The sequence below is a fragment of the Gossypium raimondii genome, chromosome 2 (assembly GCF_025698545.1).
Source record: "Gossypium raimondii isolate GPD5lz chromosome 2, ASM2569854v1, whole genome shotgun sequence".
NCBI lineage: Eukaryota > Viridiplantae > Streptophyta > Magnoliopsida > Malvales > Malvaceae > Gossypium > Gossypium raimondii.
The window spans coordinates 172,146-194,318 of record NC_068566.1 but is presented as its reverse complement, the minus strand read 5'-3'; the positions used below and the strand labels follow the sequence as shown (position 1 = coordinate 194,318).

The 22,173-nt window shown below is 34.0% G+C and overlaps 5 protein-coding genes across 10 annotated transcripts; 4 read left to right on the top strand and 1 right to left on the bottom strand.

The window, feature by feature from the left end:
• The first annotated feature begins 262 nt into the window (after nt 1-262).
• On the top strand, nt 263-1,209 carry LOC105787407 (squamosa promoter-binding-like protein 3). The gene is made up of 2 exons (XM_012613785.2): nt 263-742; nt 861-1,209. The coding sequence occupies exons 1-2, from the start codon at nt 423-425 to the stop codon at nt 1,060-1,062; spliced, it is 522 nt and encodes a 173-aa protein (XP_012469239.1). The 5' UTR covers nt 263-422; the 3' UTR covers nt 1,063-1,209.
• Nucleotides 1,210-4,576: 3,367 nt separating this feature from the next.
• LOC105787406 (serine acetyltransferase 4) lies at nt 4,577-8,371 on the top strand. The gene is made up of 10 exons (XM_012613783.2): nt 4,577-5,136; nt 5,542-5,739; nt 5,845-5,904; nt 6,149-6,244; nt 6,328-6,352; nt 6,592-6,686; nt 6,865-7,031; nt 7,128-7,201; nt 7,579-7,639; nt 7,750-8,371. Coding segments are annotated over exons 1-10 (1,011 nt in total). The 5' UTR covers nt 4,577-4,902; the 3' UTR covers nt 7,751-8,371.
• Nucleotides 8,372-9,419: 1,048 nt separating this feature from the next.
• On the bottom strand, nt 9,420-11,993 carry LOC105787405 (G2/mitotic-specific cyclin-2). 3 transcript variants are annotated; one of them, XM_052624053.1, is made up of 9 exons: nt 11,711-11,993; nt 11,505-11,622; nt 11,362-11,418; nt 11,106-11,154; nt 10,777-11,028; nt 10,589-10,678; nt 10,277-10,498; nt 9,923-10,200; nt 9,420-9,848 (listed from the first exon to the last, which is right to left on the bottom strand). In XM_052624053.1, exons 1-9 carry the CDS (start codon nt 11,766-11,768, stop codon nt 9,698-9,700), a joined length of 1,275 nt encoding a protein of 424 aa, XP_052480013.1. In that variant the 5' UTR covers nt 11,769-11,993; the 3' UTR covers nt 9,420-9,697. The 3 variants fall into 3 exon arrangements, with proteins under 3 accessions (XP_052480013.1, XP_012469236.1, XP_052480027.1); XM_012613782.2 differs by having other exon boundaries at nt 10,777-11,025; XM_052624067.1 differs by having other exon boundaries at nt 9,827-10,200.
• A 1,800-nt stretch (nt 11,994-13,793) lies between these two features.
• On the top strand, nt 13,794-17,744 carry LOC105787400 (ubiquitin domain-containing protein DSK2b). Of its 4 annotated transcripts, XM_012613767.2 has the most exons (9): nt 13,794-13,935; nt 14,021-14,304; nt 14,649-15,401; nt 15,598-15,809; nt 15,888-16,001; nt 16,268-16,326; nt 16,774-16,802; nt 17,126-17,212; nt 17,296-17,744. In XM_012613767.2, exons 2-9 carry the CDS (start codon nt 14,067-14,069, stop codon nt 17,442-17,444), a joined length of 1,641 nt encoding a protein of 546 aa, XP_012469221.1. In that variant the 5' UTR covers nt 13,794-13,935; nt 14,021-14,066; the 3' UTR covers nt 17,445-17,744. The 4 variants fall into 4 exon arrangements, with proteins under 4 accessions (XP_012469221.1, XP_012469227.1, XP_012469222.1 ...); XM_012613773.2 differs by lacking the exon at nt 16,268-16,326 and having other exon boundaries at nt 13,898-13,935; nt 17,296-17,445; XM_012613768.2 differs by lacking the exons at nt 17,126-17,212; nt 17,296-17,744 and adding an exon at nt 16,955-17,117 and having other exon boundaries at nt 13,898-13,935.
• A 752-nt stretch (nt 17,745-18,496) lies between these two features.
• Nucleotides 18,497-21,860, top strand: LOC105787401 (catalase isozyme 2). Its single transcript, XM_012613774.2, has 8 exons — nt 18,497-18,647; nt 19,126-19,222; nt 19,604-19,881; nt 20,025-20,801; nt 20,910-20,999; nt 21,097-21,164; nt 21,262-21,355; nt 21,574-21,860. The coding sequence occupies exons 1-8, from the start codon at nt 18,633-18,635 to the stop codon at nt 21,631-21,633; spliced, it is 1,479 nt and encodes a 492-aa protein (XP_012469228.1). The 5' UTR covers nt 18,497-18,632; the 3' UTR covers nt 21,634-21,860.
• The last annotated feature ends 313 nt before the right edge of the window (nt 21,861-22,173 follow it).

Genomic DNA, 22,173 nt, shown 5'->3' with positions numbered 1-22,173 from the left:
TGTCATAGAACAAACGTGAACATGGTTACGTGTCTCTCTGGATTCTCAACCGTTTAAAACCCCTTTTTTTGTGTTTTCTTTTTATGGCCGGCGTTCACAAAGGTAGAAACCCATGGTGAAAAAATGTATGATAAAGAAAAAAAATGAACTAAATAATATCATCCTTAAACTTAAAACTCAATTACTTTTCTATGTTGCCGACTACATGATATATGACACACATTTTTGCCCTTTTTTCTTCTTTTTTTTCAATATATGGTGGGTCACAGTCACTCACTGTCTTTGTCTCTTTCATTATTAATCCCTTGGTTTTGTTGGTTTCTTTCTCCTCTCATATTAACAGAACCCCTAAACATTCACTTTCGTTTTAGTTTAGTCCCTTTGTAAAGGTGCTTTTTCACTTTCATTTTATTATTATTATTATGGAAATGGCTAAAAGGGCATGTAAGACGACGGTAAATTGGGTTGATGATGAGGAGGAGGAGGAGCAGAGAGAAGAGAGGATGGTGAAGATAAGGGTAGTGCCTCGAGAGAGATATGAGAGGATGAATACTTTCATACACTACTCTAACTCTGCTGCCATCTCCGGCGGCGGCGGTGGTTGTCAAGCTGATGAATGTGGTGCCGATTTGAAAGATGCAAAGCAATATCATCGGCGGCATAAAGTCTGTGAGCCACATGCCAAGGATGCTTTCGTTTTGGTCAAAGGCATTCGCCAAAGGTTTTGCCAGCAGTGTAGCAGGTTGAATTAAAATGTCCAAATTTATGTCTCTTTGTTTCTGTTTCAGACAAAGATTTTTTTTCTTTTTCTTGTTTCTCCTAGTATCTAACAGTCTAATTATGTGTGCAACTTGGAGCAGATTTCATGAAATATCAAAGTTCGATGGTACCAAAAGGAGTTGCCGGGATCGGTTGGCCGGACATAATTTGCGGCGGAGGAAGGTGGTGCAGTCAGACCAAGAAGCGGAGAACGATAATAGTAATAATAAGAATAAAGCATCCTATGGAAAGGGAACTGACACTCCAATGTTGCAGCAATGGTACCAAGAATTTACCAACTAGATAACTACAAAATTCTGTCATCTTTTTTTGTTTTAGACACCTTGGGTCGGTTGTTTTTCAATTGGGTCCTTTGTATTTATTGCTTGCTAAAACCAATTTCTTGTATGTTATTTATAATCCAAAATTTTACTACCATTTTGTTTTTCTTATTACTTCTTGTATGTCATGTGAAAATTTTAGGGAAATTTTTCTTTTGTATTTTTATTTATTTTATAAAAATAATTTTATCAACAAAAAGTGACTTATATGTCAGCTAAGTCATTTCATGTTTTTTATAAAATTATTTATTCTTTTGAATAGTACAAGTCATTTTCTGGAAAAGGACTCTCTATGAATAATTTTTTATATAAAAATTAATTTAAGTCAAACTTAATATTATTATATTGATAATAAATTTTATTTTTATTTTAAAAATATAATTATGCAAAAATATATTTTTTCAAATAAACATACATAATATTTAAATTTCGATCAAAATAAATGGATCAATAACATTGTAAACTATTCATATACTTTAATTTGGTCGAATTTATTTTGTAATTTTAAGTTTTAAATTTTAATCCTAACTTAAATAGTAATAGTTGAATCGATTTGGTTATATTTTACTATTAATATTGTATTATGCATAAAGTTATATATATTTTCTATATTCTCCAATTTGATCAATCATGGTCCATATCTTGATCAAAATTTAAAATTTAATTATTGATGCAAACAACAATTATTAAATTCATCAATGACATTTTGGGTTGATATGTGAAAGTAGCAACTGACATGATATTACGTACATTTGATAATATGTTTGTCACATAAATGTTCGGAAATAACTTAACTTAACTTCCTAAATTTAATGTCCACCATTTAATCGATATCAAAATCTTAAAATAGAAAAGTATAATAATTAAAATGATCAAATTAAAATACATGGACTAAATCACAACTTACACATGGAACAACGACTAATAGTTTAGCTAATTTAATGGTTTGATTTTGAATTTCATCTCCTATTTTTATGAAAATTGAGAAGTTAATCCATCTATTTTAATTTGTTAGAATTCAGTCCTCGTACTTTATGAAAACCAATAAGGTAGTCCAATTGTTGCTAAACACATGAACTTGAGTTCTTGATTTTGTTAAGTTGTACTAAATTTTCCTAATTAATTAAGTATAAATTGCTAAACTATTAATTTTCAATTCAACAATTTAGCAATAAGGCTTAACAATATTATCCAATTGGATTAGCTTCTCAATTTTCGTAAAGTATAGGGATTAAATTTTGACAAATTATGGAAACAAACATCTCAATTTTTATAAAAAGATGAAAATCATACTAATTAACCTAATTCAATTAATCGATGATAAAAAATGTGCCCCAAATTTTTATACTCTTCAGATTTTAAAATAAATAAATAAACTAATTTAATAACCATGCAACAAAAAAAATTAATTTAATAAAAAATTTAATGATTATAACAATTGAATTTATATTTTTAAATTAAAAAATTACAAAAATTGAATTTCTAAAAATAAAAATAAAGTTTAAATTCACTAAACATTTGCTATGTTAACCTTGTGAGAGGCTCACAGTAGCAAGACAACCGCTGGAAGCACCTGCATCGCCACCGTCACTTGCTCCGCGTCATCTGTCGAGCACCGCCGGCTGGACGTGGCGGATGGGGTGGATGTGATATTGTTAGAACGCGAAGGGCTGAATAGTTGATGTGTGCCTGTTAGAACATTATTACATCCAGCAAAGGAAAAACATGATATATACTAAAAAAAGATTCATAAGGCTGCTAGTGTTTATATAAAAATCAATCATGTTATATATAAAATTGATTCAGTGATGAATTATATAATCCCACATCAGTCAGCCAATTAAACAGTGTGCTTTATATAAATATAAAATAAACTAAAAGAACAAAAAAAGTGCAAATGTTTCTGGACGTTAACATGGTCATATACAAATGGTGAGTGGGAGGCTCTGCTTTTTTTAGGAACTGCAAAACTGCAGATATGGACAATGAAACCCTCCCTTTTTCTTTTTACATTGCTTTTTGTCATTTTTCTTTTCACTTTTAATCAGCAGTCAGTAATTTCCAAAGTTACTATTACAGAGTTTTGGGGGCCAAAAAGTAAAACTATAAGTGTTTAGGGTCAAAATGTAGTTTACCATTATATCAACTTGTAGATCTTACAATTTTTAAAGGACTTTGAAACAATTATACCATTTTAGGAGACAAGGTCACTTTTTATTTTATTTTCATAATAAAATTAATTATTATAATAAAATATTGTTATACAAAATAATTAAAATTCAACAAAATACCCAATGTGTGGGTCTATGAAAATGATATTGTATTTTTATGATGAAGATTTTATGGATGTCAATTGCTGAAATATGTTACATCAACTGGCAATAATGCACTGCGAGTAGTGTAATAATTAATTAAAGAGGTTTGCTAATAATAGGAACAATGGTTTCATTTGTGCTGATTTGTTTAGATTTTATATTCTTTTCTATGAGATCTGAATGGAAAATTAATTAGGTATCGATCCGGAAAAATATATTAGATTAAGTGGTTTGAAATTTGGTATGCATAAATTGAATCGGATTTTTTTTTAAAAATTTTAATAATTTATTTAACCAAATTAGATAGACCGACGAACCAATTGTCTGATCGATTCACCGCTGATCTAATTTACATTCCTAGTACACATTTAATTGGTTTTTGTAGGAATTAAGAATACTAAATATGTTGATTGAGCCTTAGCTTAATTAGTATTATTGTTATTGTAACGGCAACAAAAACGTGATTTCAAATGCATTTTTCCTCCATTTTAAGTCCTTTTGGGGTTATGGGTGGCTTTCCAAGAGCATTTCTCTTCTGTTTTAAGTTTTTTAGGTTATAGATAGAAGGAAATATTGTAAAAAAAGAATGCATATTATAAATGCCATTGATTGAGAAAAATAAATACGTTTGACCAAGAAAAAAAAGAGTCAACTATATTCATGGTTATTCAAATATGGTTATAGTTTAGAGACCAAATCGATATTTTAGTTATAGTTAAGGGACCGAATTAGTTCTTAAGCTTATCAATTAATGTATCATATCATCGATTCGTTAATGATTATTTTGTAGATTTTAAGTAGTTGAGTGGTCAAAATGAAAATTTTCTAATAATGGGGTGACTTAATGGTGCCTTTCAGATTACAAGTTAATGAAGATGAGACTTAAATGATTGATTTTAATAGTTGAATGATCAAATTGTAATTTTTTATAATTAGATAATGAGAATATAAATTTACTAATAATTAAATGACCAAAAGTGGAAATTACCCAAAAAGAAACATTAGTGTTATTGGGGTCTGTTTTTACCCAAAAAGTAAAGAAAAAAGAAGAGGTAAATAAATAAAAGTACAAAGCTATTATTGGTTCCCCCAAAGACCTTAACGCAACCCACAAAGCTCAAAAAGTCCAAACCATGGTGAAAAACAGAGACATGTGATGTGAGCCATACATAACAAGAAGCCGAAAAAAAACAAAACAAAAATTGCAACACGTTATCTTTCAGATCGCTCCCCCTCCTGTAAGCCTAAAACAGCAAGAAACAAACTTCAATTAACACAATAACACACACAGGGAAGGAAAAAAAAAAAAAAGAAGAAAGGAAAACAAGGTCTCTTCTTCACTGCACCACTTGTCCTTCACGTTTTCCTATCTTTAGATTCCTATCTTTTGCTCATATTCATGAATAGAGAGAGCTTTTTTCATTTCTAAGCAATCCCTAGCTTTTATTTATTTTTATTTTTTCTTCCCTTTCCACATATTTTTTTCAATGGGTTGTGTTAGTGATAAGCGTTGGGAGTCGTTTCCCGATATGTTCTCCGCTGGGCTATCCCTAAAAGAAACACAAGATGGAGAGAAAGAAGCTAAATTTAATGCTACGTTCCCTTTTGAGAAGGTGTTTCCAGTTTATGCAATGAGCCTTTCTAAGCCTGACACTGACTCTATTCTTAATTCGGGTCGTGACCCAATTTGGGAAGCTGTACGAGAGGAGGCCAAGCTGGAGGTGCCCAATTTTCATACTTATTTTCTCCTCTCTTTTTTTTTTTTTAAATTGTATTTTTCTTGGGGTATTGCTTGCAAGGTGTTCGTTGATTTGTTTGTGATGGGATTTTGATTATTTAAGATTTATAATCAGAAACAAGTTTATAGTTGATGGATCTCATGGTTAGTTGACTATCTTTGATGATATTTTCATGGAGTGTTGGGAGTTTGTTGCTAATTACATGGTCTTGTCTCTTAACCTGGCTTCAGTTTTTCTATTATCATATGCACGTTAAATTGAAATACTGGCTGTTTATTAGTACCGATGGAAGGATCAACTGATGTCCTCTATGACAGCTCTTAATTTGCCTTTTATTCTTGATGATCGTGTGAGATTAATTGATAAATATGCTGCTACTTGGTGCAGGCAGAAAAGGAACCTATTTTAAGTAGCTTCTTGTATGCAAGTATCTTAGCACATGATTGTTTAGAACAAGCATTGGCTTTTGTTCTTGCCAATCGTCTACAGAATCCGACACTCTTGGCAACTCAACTTATGGATATATTTTCTAATGTTATGATGCATGATAGAGATATTCAACGATCAATACGCCTGGATGTGCAGGTACTCTTTAGAAAAGACATATAGAATTGATGTTTGATTGTAGAAGTTCTTACCGAACAATCATTTTAATCGTATTTTTGCATTTGGAAATGCTTTATTCTGCAGGCATTCATAGATAGAGATCCTTCTTGTTTATCTTATAGTTCAGCGTTACTATACCTTAAGGTAATATATACTTTTCTCGGATACTTGCTCGTGTATGCATAATGTCATAACTTTTACCCCAAACTGTTACATTGCTGCCCTTGTTTTGGTTGGTGTATTCCTAATGGTGAAAAGCTTGTTGATTTATTATGGTTTCAGATATAAAGAGAAGATATGTTAAGATATAAAACATATAAGGCTGTTAGCAACCGTTGGGCATCGAATTCTGTCTCTGACTGTCCTTACTAGTTCCATCCTTTTTCAGGGATACCATTCTCTGCAATCATATCGAGTAGCTCATGCCTTATGGAAGCAAGGGCGAAATGTGTTGGCACTGGCATTGCAAAGCCGGATTAGTGAGGTATGAGTTTCACTTCTAGTCATTTGATTAGGTGTATACCTTTTTTCATATGCCATTTAATATTTCTTTTACATACTTTTCAGGTTTTTGGAGTTGACATACACCCAGGTATATCTGTTTCTTACTTTAATCTTACAATGTTTCTCATGCTTCTTGTTATTAAGTTCCATCCGAGTTATATGACATCTTCCTCTTATAAAAACGGGAAAAGAGCTATGTGCTTTTGTTGCATGAAACAGCTTATAATATCTCTCTTTCTTTTTGAGGGTTTACATGGTGATTTTTGCTTATTCAGTTCAGTCTCTGCGAAGATAATAAAGGTTTTCTAATGTCACGATTTAATGCAGCTGCAAAAATCGGAGACGGTATATTATTGGATCATGGGACTGGTGTTGTTATTGGTGAAACAGCAGTTGTAGGAAATCGTGTTTCATTGATGCATGTAAGCTACTTTGTTATCATTCATTTATGATTGTCTTATGAAAACCGGTTCTGTTTCCCTTCTCTCTTTATCAAATTCCACCGTGTTTATTGTTAATAATCCAATAAAATAAAAGAAAACAGAATTTAGTTCAATTCATTGGAATTTAGAAAAAACCTTATATAATGCTCTCTTTCAGGGTGTGACCTTGGGTGGGACTGGGAAAGAAACCGGTGATCGCCACCCAAAAGTTGGTGATCTTGCACTACTCGGTGCATGTGTGACCGTACTTGGGAATATAAAAATAGGTGAAGGTGCAATGATTGCTGCTGGTTCCCTTGTACTAAAACATGTTCCTCCTCATAGGTATATAGAAACTTTCCCAAATATCACGATTGCACTTCATTAAAACCTATGACTAAATCCTAAATGTTTGATATGCCTTCTCGGGGTGTTTTGAAGTATGGTAGCAGGTACACCGGCACAAGTAATTGGATCCATAGATGAGCAAGATCCATCTTTGACAATGAATCATGGTAGGTCTTGTGCATGAATGTTAAAACACTATAAGAGAGTACTTAACCCTGTGAAATATATTGGACTCGTCTAGGATGGAACTTGGATTAGTTTCCTGAACTTGAACCATGTGTTCGGAGATGTTTTATCTGCCAATCAGATTCGGCTTTAACTTGTATCATCTTGGTTAAGGTTATATATATACCGAAATCTGCATAAAATGGGGGATTAGTTCCATTAGAATATGTAAAAATGACTAAACTATTTAGAGCTCATGGCCTGAAGTATTGTTATAACTTCGATGGTTTAAGTGAATGCCATCCTTGCTTATGTTTGTTTCATTACCCGGTACTATATCTCTGTCCTAATTGTTATACTTGTTATGATGAACATGCAGATGCTACCAAAGAGTTCTTCAAACATTTAGCTGTTAGTTTTAGAGATGGAAGATCCAAATAGTAAGCATCCTTTACTTGCTGTCTTGTCTCCATATTTTTAAAGAAAATATTACCATAGCGCTTTGCTTTGATTCTAGAAACTCTAATTCATTTTAACCTTATTTTTTCAGAGCCAAAGAATGATGAGGAAAACAAGGATGGTGGACATTGATGTCAATGTCCACTGCCAGTTGCAGCTGTATGTAAAGAAAAATAAGACTAGAATGGTAAAAGTACCATGGAAGCCTGCATTTTGTCCCCTCTACTAAAAAAATGGCAAATTAATCCCTCTGAGTTAGATTAAAGAGCAAACTAGTCATTCCGTTAAAAATTCCATCCATTTTTGTTGTTAAAAATTGATTCCTGTACGTCAGCATGAGATACACGTGGCACACAATGTGCTATTGTTTGAATATTTTATCAATCATGCCAATTTTTAACTATACAAATGGATGAAAGTTTTGATAGAAATGATTAATTTATCCTTTTTTTTAGTAAAAGAGGCAAAACGTAATTTAATTTCTAATATGAGGGCTTTCATAGTACTTTTACCTACAAAAATTAATTTAATATAGGCATATGGGTCAATTGCTAATTTATTGCCCCTCCTAATGTAGCTGTCACTAACAAGACGAGACAAACGTGATAGGGTTTTTGTTTTTCTTGTCTTGGGGTTATGTTTATTTGTCATGTAATGCCCTAAGCTAGAGTTTCTTCTTTCTTTCTTTAATAAACTAACTCCCACATTCTTCATTTCAATGCTACATTATATACTTTCTAATTCTTTGCTTCAATGCCATGCCCTACATGTGTCCCTCTGCCAGTGTTACTTTTGCATTTATAAAATGGTGAAAGTATCGTGGAGGTACATTGGCGTAACATGTGTTATTGTTTAGTTATTCTGTTAGTTATATTATTTTTTAACAATAAAAATAGATAAATTTTTAATAAAAAATTATTTTACTCTTTGATCTAATGTATAAAGATTAATTTGTTCATTTTTTAGTAGAGGTAGCCTCCATGCTCCATGGATAAAGTTTTTCTTTTCTTTTTTTTTACTAAAGAAAGTGTTAAGCAATAATATGTTAATTCACATGACAATTTGTATATATTTTATATATTAGTTATGACATGTTAGAAAAGACAATATTATTAAAACTAGGACTTTATTTAACATATTAAATTCAAACTATCTAAACAATATATAAGATGTAAACTCCTATCTATAAACTTGAACTTATTGCCCTTTTTGGGTAAATTACTTTTAAAGTCATTAAATTATTAGTAAATTTACTTTTTGGTCATTTAACTTGAAAAAGTTATAAAATAATTATTAAACTATTCAAAGTTTGACTGTTAAAATTGTTATTGTATGTCTTTATTTATTTGCATCGTTTGCATAAATCAAAAGCTCTTCTACAGTTCAATTTTTTCATGAAATAGCTTTTAATATCACAAATCTACGAATCAAAATTTTATTCTCTAATTTCTAATATTGATTGTCATATTAACTTGAATCTAATGTATGTTTTTCTACTTATCGATAGGTGCTAATACATTATACCGATCGTCGAAAAAATTTAACAACTCAATAACTTATATAAAAATATTCAATAATTTATTGGCTATTTTGTAACTCGACAAAAATATAAATTTATACCCAAAATAACTCGACTAAAATATAAACTTATACACAAATTTTAGCATGAATTTGGGTTATAATAAAGGTAAAAAAATAGTGATATTTGGGTTATGCATTGAATCCATAACAAGATTCCATCAAATTGATAAAGAGGAAACATTGAAGAAAGAATGGTGTTTGATTTATTAATTGATTGTATGGCGGAAAATACATAAAATTACAGTAAGAAAATTAATCATGTTCAATTTGAACATGCATACACATAAAGTCAATAACCATAGCTGTAAACAACCACGACAACAACACCGGATATGCTGCTTAAAATTTTTCAAATTTGCTTTAAAAATCCCTAAGTGCACGCAACCCAAAGTTGCTCAATTTATTACATTAGCTGTCCCCCTCACAAATCAAGTATAAAAGTCAATAGCTTGATGTTGCTATGGTTGTTGTTGGGTCTGTAATAAAAATTTTGCAGCTTCACATTTTGCTGTGTATCCAAACTTGGATGTACAGTACTTTCTATGTACCCCTGTTAGTTTCCCCGTTGCTGCTTTTTCATGGAAACCAACCATAAATCTTGAACATTCTCTGCAAAAAAGAAAACATCCTCAATAACTTGTTTGTTTGGCCAGAAAATTAAAAGATGTGAAGCAACAACTTACAGTAGTTGATCTTCTGTGTAGCTGCTATGCCACTCGCATGTCTTGCTCCATTGTTTGTACCCATTTAGACTGCATTGAGCAGTGTAGATTGCAGCAGCTGCTAGTAGTGATGGTTGGAATTTAAGCATTTCATATTCCACTAAGGCAAGTTCAATCAAAAAGAAAGACAGAAGTTCAAGCTTCTTGTCGGATTGAGCTGCCTTAAGGAACCTCTTCATGAAAACATATGGTGTTGGGAAAGACATGTTGAATTGTAATGTGTTGAGCATTAATCTCTCCTGTAATAACGTGTGTTAACCATTAAAGCTGCTCCATTGAACATAAATGGCAGAACAGAAGGATATAGTACCATACCATTTCGAGAACTTCTTTCCTAGAATAAGCTTTATCTGATATAAGGATTAAATCTCCTACAATAGGAACAGAAACCTCCTCGTACTTGCATGCTAAGAGCATAGCAACTAATCCAACCAGTTGAAGCTTTTTTCTCATCACTGTTTGTTGAGACAAAAATCTGTCTATGAGATTAACTGTAAGAAATAATGTCTCCCCCATGAGGTCAAATTTGTCGTGCACCTGTTCATTTTTACAACCCAATTATGAACCAGAAACCAACTATTCACCATTTATGGCATTGGTTCAGTAAGGAACAATTCTGCTATTTACCTCAATAAGCCAGTCAATCAAAATAGCCCTCATTTTCTCGTTAACATCAGATTGTTGGTCCATGTAATTAGGTGAAACACAACTAAATTTCTGCATTACAAATGAAACTGGTTTTAGAACATGTTTCATGGTAAGTAATAAAATCTCAATGAATAAAGGGGTATTAATACATTCTAGTATTATGTTACCTCCATGTTTTTGTAATAAGCATGCAAATCTTCAACATATTCAACAACTGCTAACGGATTCTTTGTATCACAACCATCAATATCAACAATTGGTTCTTCAATTATAATATCTTCCATTTCCACTTCTGTTTCTTCTAAGAACATCGGTACTGGTTGGTCTAAGGATGTCTTGTTTTCTTCCACATCTATGAATATACAATCACCAAACTCATTTGAGCTTGGAACTGATGGTTTCAGCTTCTTAGTTTCCTGCTACGAAGGACAAAAAGCCATCAGTATGTAAGAAAATAATCAATGCTCTTAAAAAAAAAAAAAAACTCGACTGGTACCTCGGGGCAATGCCGTTGACTGGTACTGGAAATTTGAGCAGCAAACTTCCTGAAATGTCAAAATGAAGCAAAAAATAAAAAAATAAAAACTTGTTATGGTATTTTGAATTGACTGAGTTTTAAGATCCAAAATTTGAACTTTCTTTCCTTTTGTAGCTTTACTCATTTGGTAAGCAAAGCTGGAAAGCAAAAGTGAAAAAAAAAAAAAAAAAGGGGGATTAAAATTTAAAATTTTCAAAAATTTAAAAACTCTAACCTGGTAATAGGTCTATGAACAGGATCAAGCTGCTTGTTTTCAATACATTCATTTCTTCTGAAAAAAAGAAGAAACAAACTCATCATTGAGAAACAATCAAAGATGTAAATGAATCAAAGTGAATGAGATTGAGAGATGTATACTGTGATAAGCCTCTCTTATTAACAACACAAGGGTATGCTTTAGCTCCTACTAAGTTGTGATTAATCACACTTAAAGCTCTCCTGTTGTGTTTGATCTCTTGTCCAAATTTTCTGCAACCTGTTGTACCACAACCATGTTAGATCATGGGGGTTTAAGTGTAAAGATTTGAAAGTTGAAACCCATTTTTGGAATAAAGGAAGAATACCTTGAAAATTTGTGGGTTTGGTGAGATTAGGATTGTTCTCATCAGATATACGTTCCATTGTTGATTGTTTCGTGTGTGTCTGAAAGAGAACAAAACAAGAACCCCACCGGTTCCAAAAGAAGAAGAAGGGAATGAAATAAGAAGAATGTAATGTAAAGGAACCTCTTTAAAATAGGTAGAGAATGAGCATTTAAAGAAGTTTTAAAAAAGAAAAAGGGCTTTAGTGTCTATGGAAGTGGAGATCTACAAATACAGACAGGTAGATAGAGAAAGGGAGGGGGGCTGTAAGAAAGGGGGGATAGAGGAGTATTTTAAAAAAAGGGCAACGGCTAATTATTGAAAAGTGACCGTTAGATGATAATACGAGTTTTTGTCCTAACAACGGTCATCTGGGTTGTGACTTGTGTGACGTGCCTGTCTCACCCTGCCTGCCGCATGTGATTTCAAAAACTAAACACACCCTTCTTCTTTTTTTAATTTCCTACCATAACCTATATTTTTATATCTTTATAATTTAATCTCTTTTCTACTCTAAAATTTTTCGATTCATACACTCGCGACTGAATGACTAAATTTTTTAAAATAAAAGTAAGGAAGTAAATAGGTTAATTAAACCGTACCTTCCCAAAATATGGATCTAGTTTTAAATCGTTCTTAAAGTATTAATATTGTATCAAATTTAACCCAAATTTAAACCCGTATTCACTTATCACATTAACGACTTAAATGATGCAAAATATGTTAAAATTACTATTCATTTATTTTAAACATACTTTATAATAACTTCAATTAAAATTTAATGCTAAAGATGATAAATAAATTAACAGAAAGACTTGATTGATATAACGAATAATTTTAAGTTTGAGGATGAATTTAAATTTTTTTTTTATGTTTTGTTGTTTACTTAAAAAAGAAGTAAAATATTTAATTTAAATTAGTTAATTGATAAGATGTAATCTTTTTGTTATTTATAGAAAGAAGAAAGAATAAAAAGGTTTGAAGTTTGATTTGTTTAGACTAGGGGCTTCGTAGGCGCTCTCCCACTGCCACTGTGGGCTCCTTTTGGGACATTATTGTATTATTATTATAAGACTCCAATAAATAGGCTTTTTCTTTAGTATTATGTGTGGAAAACCAAACTGAATGAAATAAATACAATACGACTACTCCCATTGATTTGATTGCTTTAAAGTTTGTGCTGAGCCGATGTGCCTCCTCTGCTAACTAACTTATTCATTTCTAAACCGAAAATTAGTTTAAAAATTAATTGAATTGAGTTAAAATTAGTTTAAATATGTTGAGTAGTGTTTTTTCGTATATCATTAAGGGAAACATAAATATATTTATATATGTTCCTACTGTTACTATTACAACTCATAATGGGGCCCACTGTTTTATCTCGACTTTTAAGTTAATGGTACTGACATTCCCTGTTTCTAGTGCTAACATTCTCTGAGCATCCCTTGGCTTATTAGACGCTTACCTGCAGAGCACGTGATCCTTTCTAATCTTAGGACTGACTCCTCCAACGAACCTCGCACCTACCAGTCACGAGTGGAGATCTCTTGCAGGCTCACGACCCCCTCTATAGACACGACTCGCGACCTTATCCCTATAAGACTTACATAAGCTCTCCTCTCAGGACTTCATTCCTATGAGGCTTACGTGAGTTCCCCTTGCAGGCTTCTCGTGCGAGTTATCTTTGCGGACATCTAACCTTCCCGTGAGGTCCTCATCTGACTATGTCTGTAGGCGAACATTCTTCTTTCGAGTCAGAGATTCAGATCCTATCAGTCACTTGGGCTAACAATTCCCAAATCCTAACAAAATATTTAATTTAATTATTATAATTTATGTCAATTGAGCTTTAGTTCTATTGATATTGATATTGTTGTCCGTATAAAATGATGTGAGTTCAAGTATATTGAAACACATTTTCCTCTTATTACTATTTAAAGGTTGGGGAGAAGACCAGTAAAAAAAAAGTTATTATAATTTATAAAATGAAAAAATTATGATAATATTGTAAAAGCCTATATTGGGTTTGATTTGAGGATGGTGGTTGGGCTAAGGCCCTAACCCCGTGAAGTCGGCTACGAAAATAATGGATCGCTATAGTTTCTACTTTAAACCATTTATAACAGTCTTTGTTGTTCATCCTGTTTTTCTTACTTTAACGAATCAGTTTTGTCTCTTAGAATCTACATTGGTTGCTTTGGAATTGGGTTTGCAACTTTCATTTCTCTTTACTGCTACTGCATTTAATACTAATTCTTCTGCAACTGATTCATTTCTATTTTCCCTGCTTAGGCTTGTGGCTGAAGTTGGGAGGTTTTTGAGTGAGGGACAGGTCACTATGGGAGGAGGTGATATTAATGCTTCTAAGGAAGCGGCCAGCAAAGACGTCGGTGATGCTGTCACCGTCAGTATCAATTGTTCATCCGGCTCCAAATTCTCCGTTCAGACCAACCTGGATTCCACCGTCGATTCGTTTAAGGCACTTCTGGCGCGAAACTGCGGTGTTCCCGCCGATCAACAGCGTTTGATTTATAAAGGTCGGATCTTGAAGGACGATCAAACCCTTCGAAGCTACGGTACAATCAACTCATTCTCTGTTTCGTTTTTTTTTTTTCTCATTTCTTCCTTAATTGGAATTCATTATAGTTTTCCTAAAGTACAATTTTGTTTATGAGCTAAAAAAAAGAGAGAACTTTACTTGCTTCTACGTTTATTGATGTAATTGGACGCATAAATGGATATAGCTACTGAATTCATTGTTGATCCCGAATTTTAACCTAGTACTCTGAATTGAATGTTTTGAAGCTAATTCCGTCTGATATTTTGCTACGCTTCATGTGGTTGAGTTAATCCGTATATTGGAGTAGACAGATGTTACTTCCTCTTGATGTTTGATGGTATATTTAATTTTGTACTTCAGGTTTGGAGGCAGATCACACTGTCCACTTGGTTCGTTCTGTTGCACCGACAGCGCCACCGCTGACAACCAATGCAGCTGGGTCAATTGGTTCAGGTGCTTTGAGCACTTCTCAAACAAATACAACAGCTGTTGACTTGGATGATGCTGGGGCATTGGGAGCAGGAGGGGCTGGTCTAGGTGCTTCACTGTTTCCTGGACTTGGTGACAGTGCTGGTTTATTTGGAGCTGGGCTCCCAAATTTTGAACAATTACAACAGCAATTGACTCGAATCCCCAACATTATGAGGGAAATATCGAACATGCCTGCTATTCAGAATTTGATGAATAATCCTGAGATACTGTATAACTTGATCATGAACAATCCTCAAACGCGAGAGATAATTGACCGAAATCCTGAGCTTGCACACATACTTAATGATCCAAGTGTTCTCCTTCAAACATTTGAAGCTGCAAGAAACCCTGAGCTCATGCGTGAAGTGATTAGGAATACGGACAGAGCAATGAGCAATATTGAATCATCACCCGAAGGATTTAACATGCTTCGCCGTATGTATGAAACTGTTCAAGAGCCTCTCCTGAATGCAACTACTATGACTGGGACTACTGGAAATGGTGGTTCAAACCCGTTTTCTTCCCTCCTGGGAACTCAAGGGGGAAACCAAGCCAGAGATGGGTCAACTAACCAGCCCACCTCTGATTCTGGAACTACTCCCAATGCGAATCCACTGCCAAACCCTTGGTCTTCTTCTGAAGGCAAGCTCTTGTTTTCTTGCAACTTCTTTCCTTCTCATTTCAAATCATTCTTCAAAATGTTTTATCTTTGAAGCAGTTATCTGGGCTTTAGTTCTGTTGATTTACTTTATGAAGATCGGTATGAGTTATAGTTCCATTTTTAGAAAATGGAAGAGAACTATTACCAAGAAACTATTGATGGAATGAAATCTTGCAGTTGGAGGTTCCCAAACTAACACAAGGAGGTCGGATCCTGGTGCGGATGCTAGGCCACAGGCACCTGCTGGTTTAGGTGGTCTGGGTCTTCCAGCGTTTGAAGGCTTGTTTGGTGCTATGCAGGATTCTAATTCACTGAATCAGTTGATGCAAAATCCAGCTATTTCACAAATGATGCGAAGCCTCCTGTCCAGTCCTCAGTACTTGAACCAGGTGTTATCTTATATTATATTCTCCTACATACATGGGGTTTGAGAAAAGTTTCTTGTTTTCTGACATTGCCAGTGGCAGGTTCTTAGTCTCAGTCCTCAACTTCAAAACATGCTTGGTTCTAATTCTCAACCAAGAGAAATGATGCAGAACTCTCAATTTCTTCATCAGTTGACTTCTCCTGAGATGATGCAGGTAATTGTATCCAATCTGCAGTTCAACCTTCTCTTTCTCATGCATGAAAATATATTGAAGTGTGTTTCTATCTGCCAACAAGCTGATCTGCATGCAAAAGTAAAATTTGGAGTTTTTTGTTGCATAACCTTATTTGCTTTTCCACTTGGCCGTAGTTATCTTTTTCATGTGTAACTTTCTGTTTAGGAATGTTGTTAGAATTAGGATATAAAATAAATTGTTTGCAAAAGGAAGGTTAGTCACCATTCTGGTTTTTCCTATTTCAGCAACTATTGACTTTGCAGCAGACTCTTTTTTCACAACTTAGTCGGCCACAGTCAACCCAGTGAGTTGCATGATTGTTTCCCTTGTTTCCTTTTGAATTAATCTTTCTATGTAACAATTCAAATTGCATCCCTCAATTTCTATCTATCCTACTTTTCGATGTAATTTTATTAATGCTTTGAATCATTTTCATTATTCCCCCAAAAAGTTCGAATTATATCGGCACATTTTGAGATGAAAAGCAATTTTAGATTAATTTTTAGAAGATGCAATATTCAGAAACCTGATTTTGAACAGGACATATGAATATTGTTTTCTTGTAAGTATCTGTTATTTCTTATAATGTTTTATATTTTATAAAATTAATTTTTAAAACCACCAAATAATAAACAAAGGAAAGTAACTAGAAGAGGGGAAAAAGCCAAATGTTTGAGAATGAAGTGAAATATTACCTAAGAAGTTTGTTATTGCTTATGGTTTTTTTTCTAAATCTGGTCCTCTCTTGCAGGGAGCCTGCCCAGACTGGTGGAGGTGCAGGTACAGACATCATTTATCCAAAATCATTTTAGGTTTTGTTATGAGAACCGTTGTTCCATTGTTACTCTTACTGTTTTTAGGAGTTCTTTGCCTTCACCATTCACACTTGGTTCTTATTAGCGATAACTATACTACTATATTGTTTATTGAAGCGACATTTCATTCCGTCCTCACGAAGGATGTCTTCCAGATTTTGATAGCTCATCTATGCTCACTTTGCTTGTTCCAATTCAATAGAAGGGGGGAAGACAAGAAACAAATTTTATTTTACTAGAAACGATTTGTTAAACGGGAGTACTTTTATAATCTTAAAATATTTTCAGGAACGCTCAACATGGGTTTGGAAGCAATGATGACCATGTTTAGCGGACTTGGAACCGGCAGCTTGGGTGTTCCTAATAGATCAGATGGTTAGTGTCTACAATTTTTTCTGTTTGGCCAATTTACTTTTGTTTACCACCCCACTAATCAACAAATATTCCATTTATATCAGTACCTCCAGAGCAACTATACGCCACCCAGTTGTCCCAACTTCAAGAAATGGGTTTCATTGACACTCGAGAAAATATTCAGGCATTAATAGCCAGTGCAGGAAATGTTCATGCTGCGGTGGAACGGTTACTGGGAAATCCTGGTCAGTAACCTATTACCAACATCTAGTTAATGTAGAAAACTGAGAGTTTGAAGTTTGAACATGAGTAGAATGTTGCTGAAAGTCCAATGTGAGGGAGGAACTAGCTTAGATTATGAAAAATGGTGTAAATGAATTGGGTTGTGAAATGTGTTTGGTTTCATAGGTCCATTTTCCTTGAAGGAGGTAAGGCAATGAGTCAATGTGTGTATGTTTTCACTATAGTCCACCCTTTGCTGAGTGTGTTTTGTGAGCCACAAATCTGAATGAGCAAAAACAAAATACTATAAAGAGATGATATTTGCATTGCATTGCCAGCCATTGAAATCAATTCATCTTCTCCATGGCCCATTCCTATCATATATATGCACCAGCTGTTTCATGACCATTTTCCCTTTGGTTAAATTTGGATGAATTTTTTCATTAAACACCAAAATACTTCCATAAACGCAGTTTTCAAGGAACCCAACTTCGTTTTCTGCCCATTGGTGACTCAGGGTTCCCTAGGACCACGAAAACAGGATAAAGCCTTGTAGCCTTAAAATTTCAATCTATGACGTCCTCATATCATTTTTCTATATTATCTTTAATCACATAATAATAATTTTCATTGTTTTTTTCTTCTTCTCAAGCATATGCTGCTGAATTATTCCAATTCAATTAAAAAAAATTGATTTAATCATTGTTGAACTGAATTTGAATTTTAATGTTTAGAATTTTTGAGCAAATCGAGTTCTCAAATGAATTTCAATATCAAGTTGGGTTGTTTTAAAGTGGAACCAAGCTAGCTCGAAATTTGAAATTGAGCATGGAATGGATATAAATCGATGAGAAATTTTACTTTTTCATGTTGAATTGAGCTCATATTTTAAAAGTAAAACTCCAATTGCTTCAGATTCAATATCAAAATCGCAAGTTTTGAACTGACGTTAAACTTATTATTAAAAATTTCGATTGACTAAATAACCAATTAGAATATTGCAAAATGCTTCAAATTAATAAGAAGGCATATATTATCTACACAAGAAAACTATTCTAACAAATAATATTGAGAGGTATATAAAAATGCATAAATTATAAAATAAAATATTATTGTTGGCAATTATAGCATTAAAAACAGATATATATATATAAGTAAGAAGAGAAACAGAGAGCTCCCTTCATACGTTACTAGATTATCTTCTTTCTCTTCTCTTACCATGGATCCTTACAAGGTACCAATTACCAAATACCGATATCATTGGTGTCTTAAGCTTCAGTTGTTACCTCAGTTCAGTTTTGAGATGGTTTATATGTAGCAATTCTGAAATAAAAAGCAGTTCTTCTTCATTGCTTAGCTGATTATTGTTGGGTTTTTTTAATTGTTTGGTGGGAAACTTTAAGCAGATACACTACGATAATGGTTGAAACTTTTACATAAATTTCAGAAAGTTATATCCTCAAAGATTCTTGTTTGCTGTTGCTCTAAAGAATGGATGAACTTTTTAAGTTCTTCTCCATTTTCCTATATTTTCTTAGCTACCAAGCAGGGTATTTGTCTTTTCGAGCTTGTATTACTATCATCAATGTCAAGTTATGTAATTCCAGTGTCTACTTTTAATGCTTTGGTTAAATGGTTTACTTTTTTTCCCTCTTTATCCTGTGACTGTACCTCTTTATTTTTACTTCTTAATGGAGCTATTTTGGATGCAGTTTCGTCCTTCAAGTTCCTTTGATTCCCCGTTCTGGACCACCAATTCTGGTGCTCCAGTTTGGAACAATAACTCATCACTTACTGTGGGAGCAAGAGGTAATTATATATGATCCATGGTGTGCCTTTACCATGTTTATTCCTTGTAGTGTTTTCATAGGTAAATATGGAGTTTACATATACTGCTTTTAGCCTTATTAAGGTGTTGATTTTGTCAATATTTTAACATCAATCTATGGTTTGTGAGGAAAGTAATGAATTTGTTTTTTCAAAGTTCAAGTTGATTCTAAAAGTTTCTCTTTAGTGCATTAAAATATGAAGTTGAAGATATGTCATGCCAGCCAGTATTGCTGGTGAAGTTCTTCAGTTGGTTCTATATGATTTGGGGAGGGCTAGCCCCATGTCAAAGCATAAGCAAAAGCAACAGATACGTGAAATGATAAAATCAAGAGGTTGAATAACGGTTATATTATATGACAGGTCCAATTCTCCTTGAAGACTATCATTTGGTGGAGAAGCTAGCTAATTTCGATAGAGAACGCATACCTGAACGTGTTGTTCATGCTAGAGGAGCCAGTGCGAAAGGGTTCTTCGAGGTCACTCATGATATATCTCAGCTCACATGTGCTGATTTCCTTCGTGCCCCTGGAGTGCAGACCCCTCTCATTGTTAGATTCTCCACGGTTATTCATGAACGCGGTAGTCCTGAAACTTTGAGAGACCCCCGAGGTTTTGCTGTGAAATTTTACACACGAGAGGTATGTGTCTATATACATGCTACCTGCATATACAGAGAAAGTATATATATGTTCACATATGTTTATGTATTTGAGTTAGACATACCATATATCAGAAGTGAAGTTAATTGTTTGCTTTTTTGGATTCCTTGTTATTGAACCAGGGAAATTTTGATCTAGTGGGGAACAATTTCCCTGTGTTTTTCATCCGTGACGGAATGAAGTTCCCTGATATGGTCCATGCTCTTAAACCAAACCCGAAGTCCCACATTCAGGAAAACTGGAGGATTCTGGACTTCTTTTCGCACCATCCCGAAAGCTTGCACATGTTCACCTTCCTGTTTGATGACATCGGTGTTCCACAGGATTATAGGCACATGGATGGCTCTGGTGTTCATACCTACACACTAATCAACAAAGCTGGGAAGGCACACTATGTGAAATTCCATTGGAAACCCACTTGTGGTGTAAAATCTTTGTTGGAGGATGAAGCCATAAGAGTAGGTGGCGCGAATCACAGTCATGCCACACAAGATCTTTATGACTCGATTGCAGCCGGAAACTACCCTGAATGGAAGCTGTTCATTCAAATAATGGATCCTCTTCATGAGGACAGGTTTGATTTTGACCCACTTGATGTAACCAAGACATGGCCAGAGGACATCTTCCCATTGCAGCCGGTGGGTCGAATGGTGTTAAACAAGAACATCGATAACTTCTTTGCTGAGAATGAGCAGTTAGCCTTCTGCCCTTCCCTCATTGTCCCTGGCATCTATTATTCAGATGATAAGTTGCTTCAAACTAGAATCTTCTCCTATTCTGACACTCAAAGGCACCGTCTTGGACCGAATTATCTGCAGCTTCCAGCTAATGCTCCCAAATGTGCTCATCACAATAATCACCATGAAGGTTTTATGAATTTTATGCATAGAGATGAGGAGGTATATATATATTCTCTCTTTTTCTCTTTGTTTTCCTGTTGTGCACATAAGCATACGTTGATGAGCTGGTCACTTATTTATATTGATGAATACATATATATATATTAGGTGAACTACTTCCCTTCGAGGTATGATCCTGTTCGCCACGCTGAGAAGCACCCTATTCCTAGCACTGTTTACAGCGGCAAAAGAGAGAAGGTTACTTGTTTCCCAAGATTTTATTTCAACTAGTTTAATTTGTAAGCTTGAATCTCAAAGGCCATCAGTTTATGATTTCTTAACTATTGTCTCACAGTGCATTATCGGTAAGGAGAACAACTTTAAGCAGCCTGGGGAACGATACCGGTCCTTTTCAGCTGACAGGTTTTTTTTCTTTACTTTGTTAGGGGATTAACAAGAAATTGCTTGAAACATTTACTTAAAACATTCTATATTGGCTGTTTGTCTATCTGTCTCTCAGGCAAGAACGGTTTATTAATCGCTGGATTGATGCATTGTCTGATTCAAGGGTCACACACGAGATCCGCAGCATTTGGATCTCATACTGGTCTCAGGTTGGATTCTCGTTCTTTGATCTTTCATTACTAATTTAATTATGTTTGGAATGCATGGATATTTAACCATAAACAATGTGAAAAGATTGAGCTTTTAAATGTCTTTAGTTGCTTGTATGATCACATTGTAGCTTATAATCGCGCTGTTGTAATGCCGGAGAAGAAAAAATGTAAAGAAATGCAGTGCTTAATAATATCATTGTCTTGTGTGGTTTCAGGCTGACAAATCTTTGGGTCAAAAGATTGCTTCTCGCCTCAATGTTAGACCAAGCATTTGATCGATGATATTGATGGAATCCCAACTTTTTCAGATGGAGAAAAGTGCTTCCTTGTGCGGTTGTGCCGATATACTAATTATATTGTTCTGAATACTTGCATTCTGCAATGAAATAAGATCATGTCCTGTACCAATTCTATGACTCAAAACGTCTGTAACAAGATGTGTTACTATTTTGTTGTATGTGTACGTTTTGAAATATTCAATTCCTCTACTTTTTAATGCCAACTTCTCTCTAGTGCTTCTATATTAGCAAGTATCTCTAACTAAAAGGTTGCGAGCCTTTCATGTCATGACTCATGTGCAATGACATTTTATGCCTAATAATCCCACTCTGTTTGCACTGGAGCTTTGCTGTTAATGGGCCATGGCTCTCTCGCATACTTACTTTCCTCGACAGCTAAAGCTAATGATGTGTTTATATTTCTAATTATATAATATAAGTGTTTTGGTTTTGAAAATGGAACAATTTGGTCCACTAAATAATTGACAAGTTTATCCATGGATTAATACAAATATTTTGTTATATCACTTATGATTT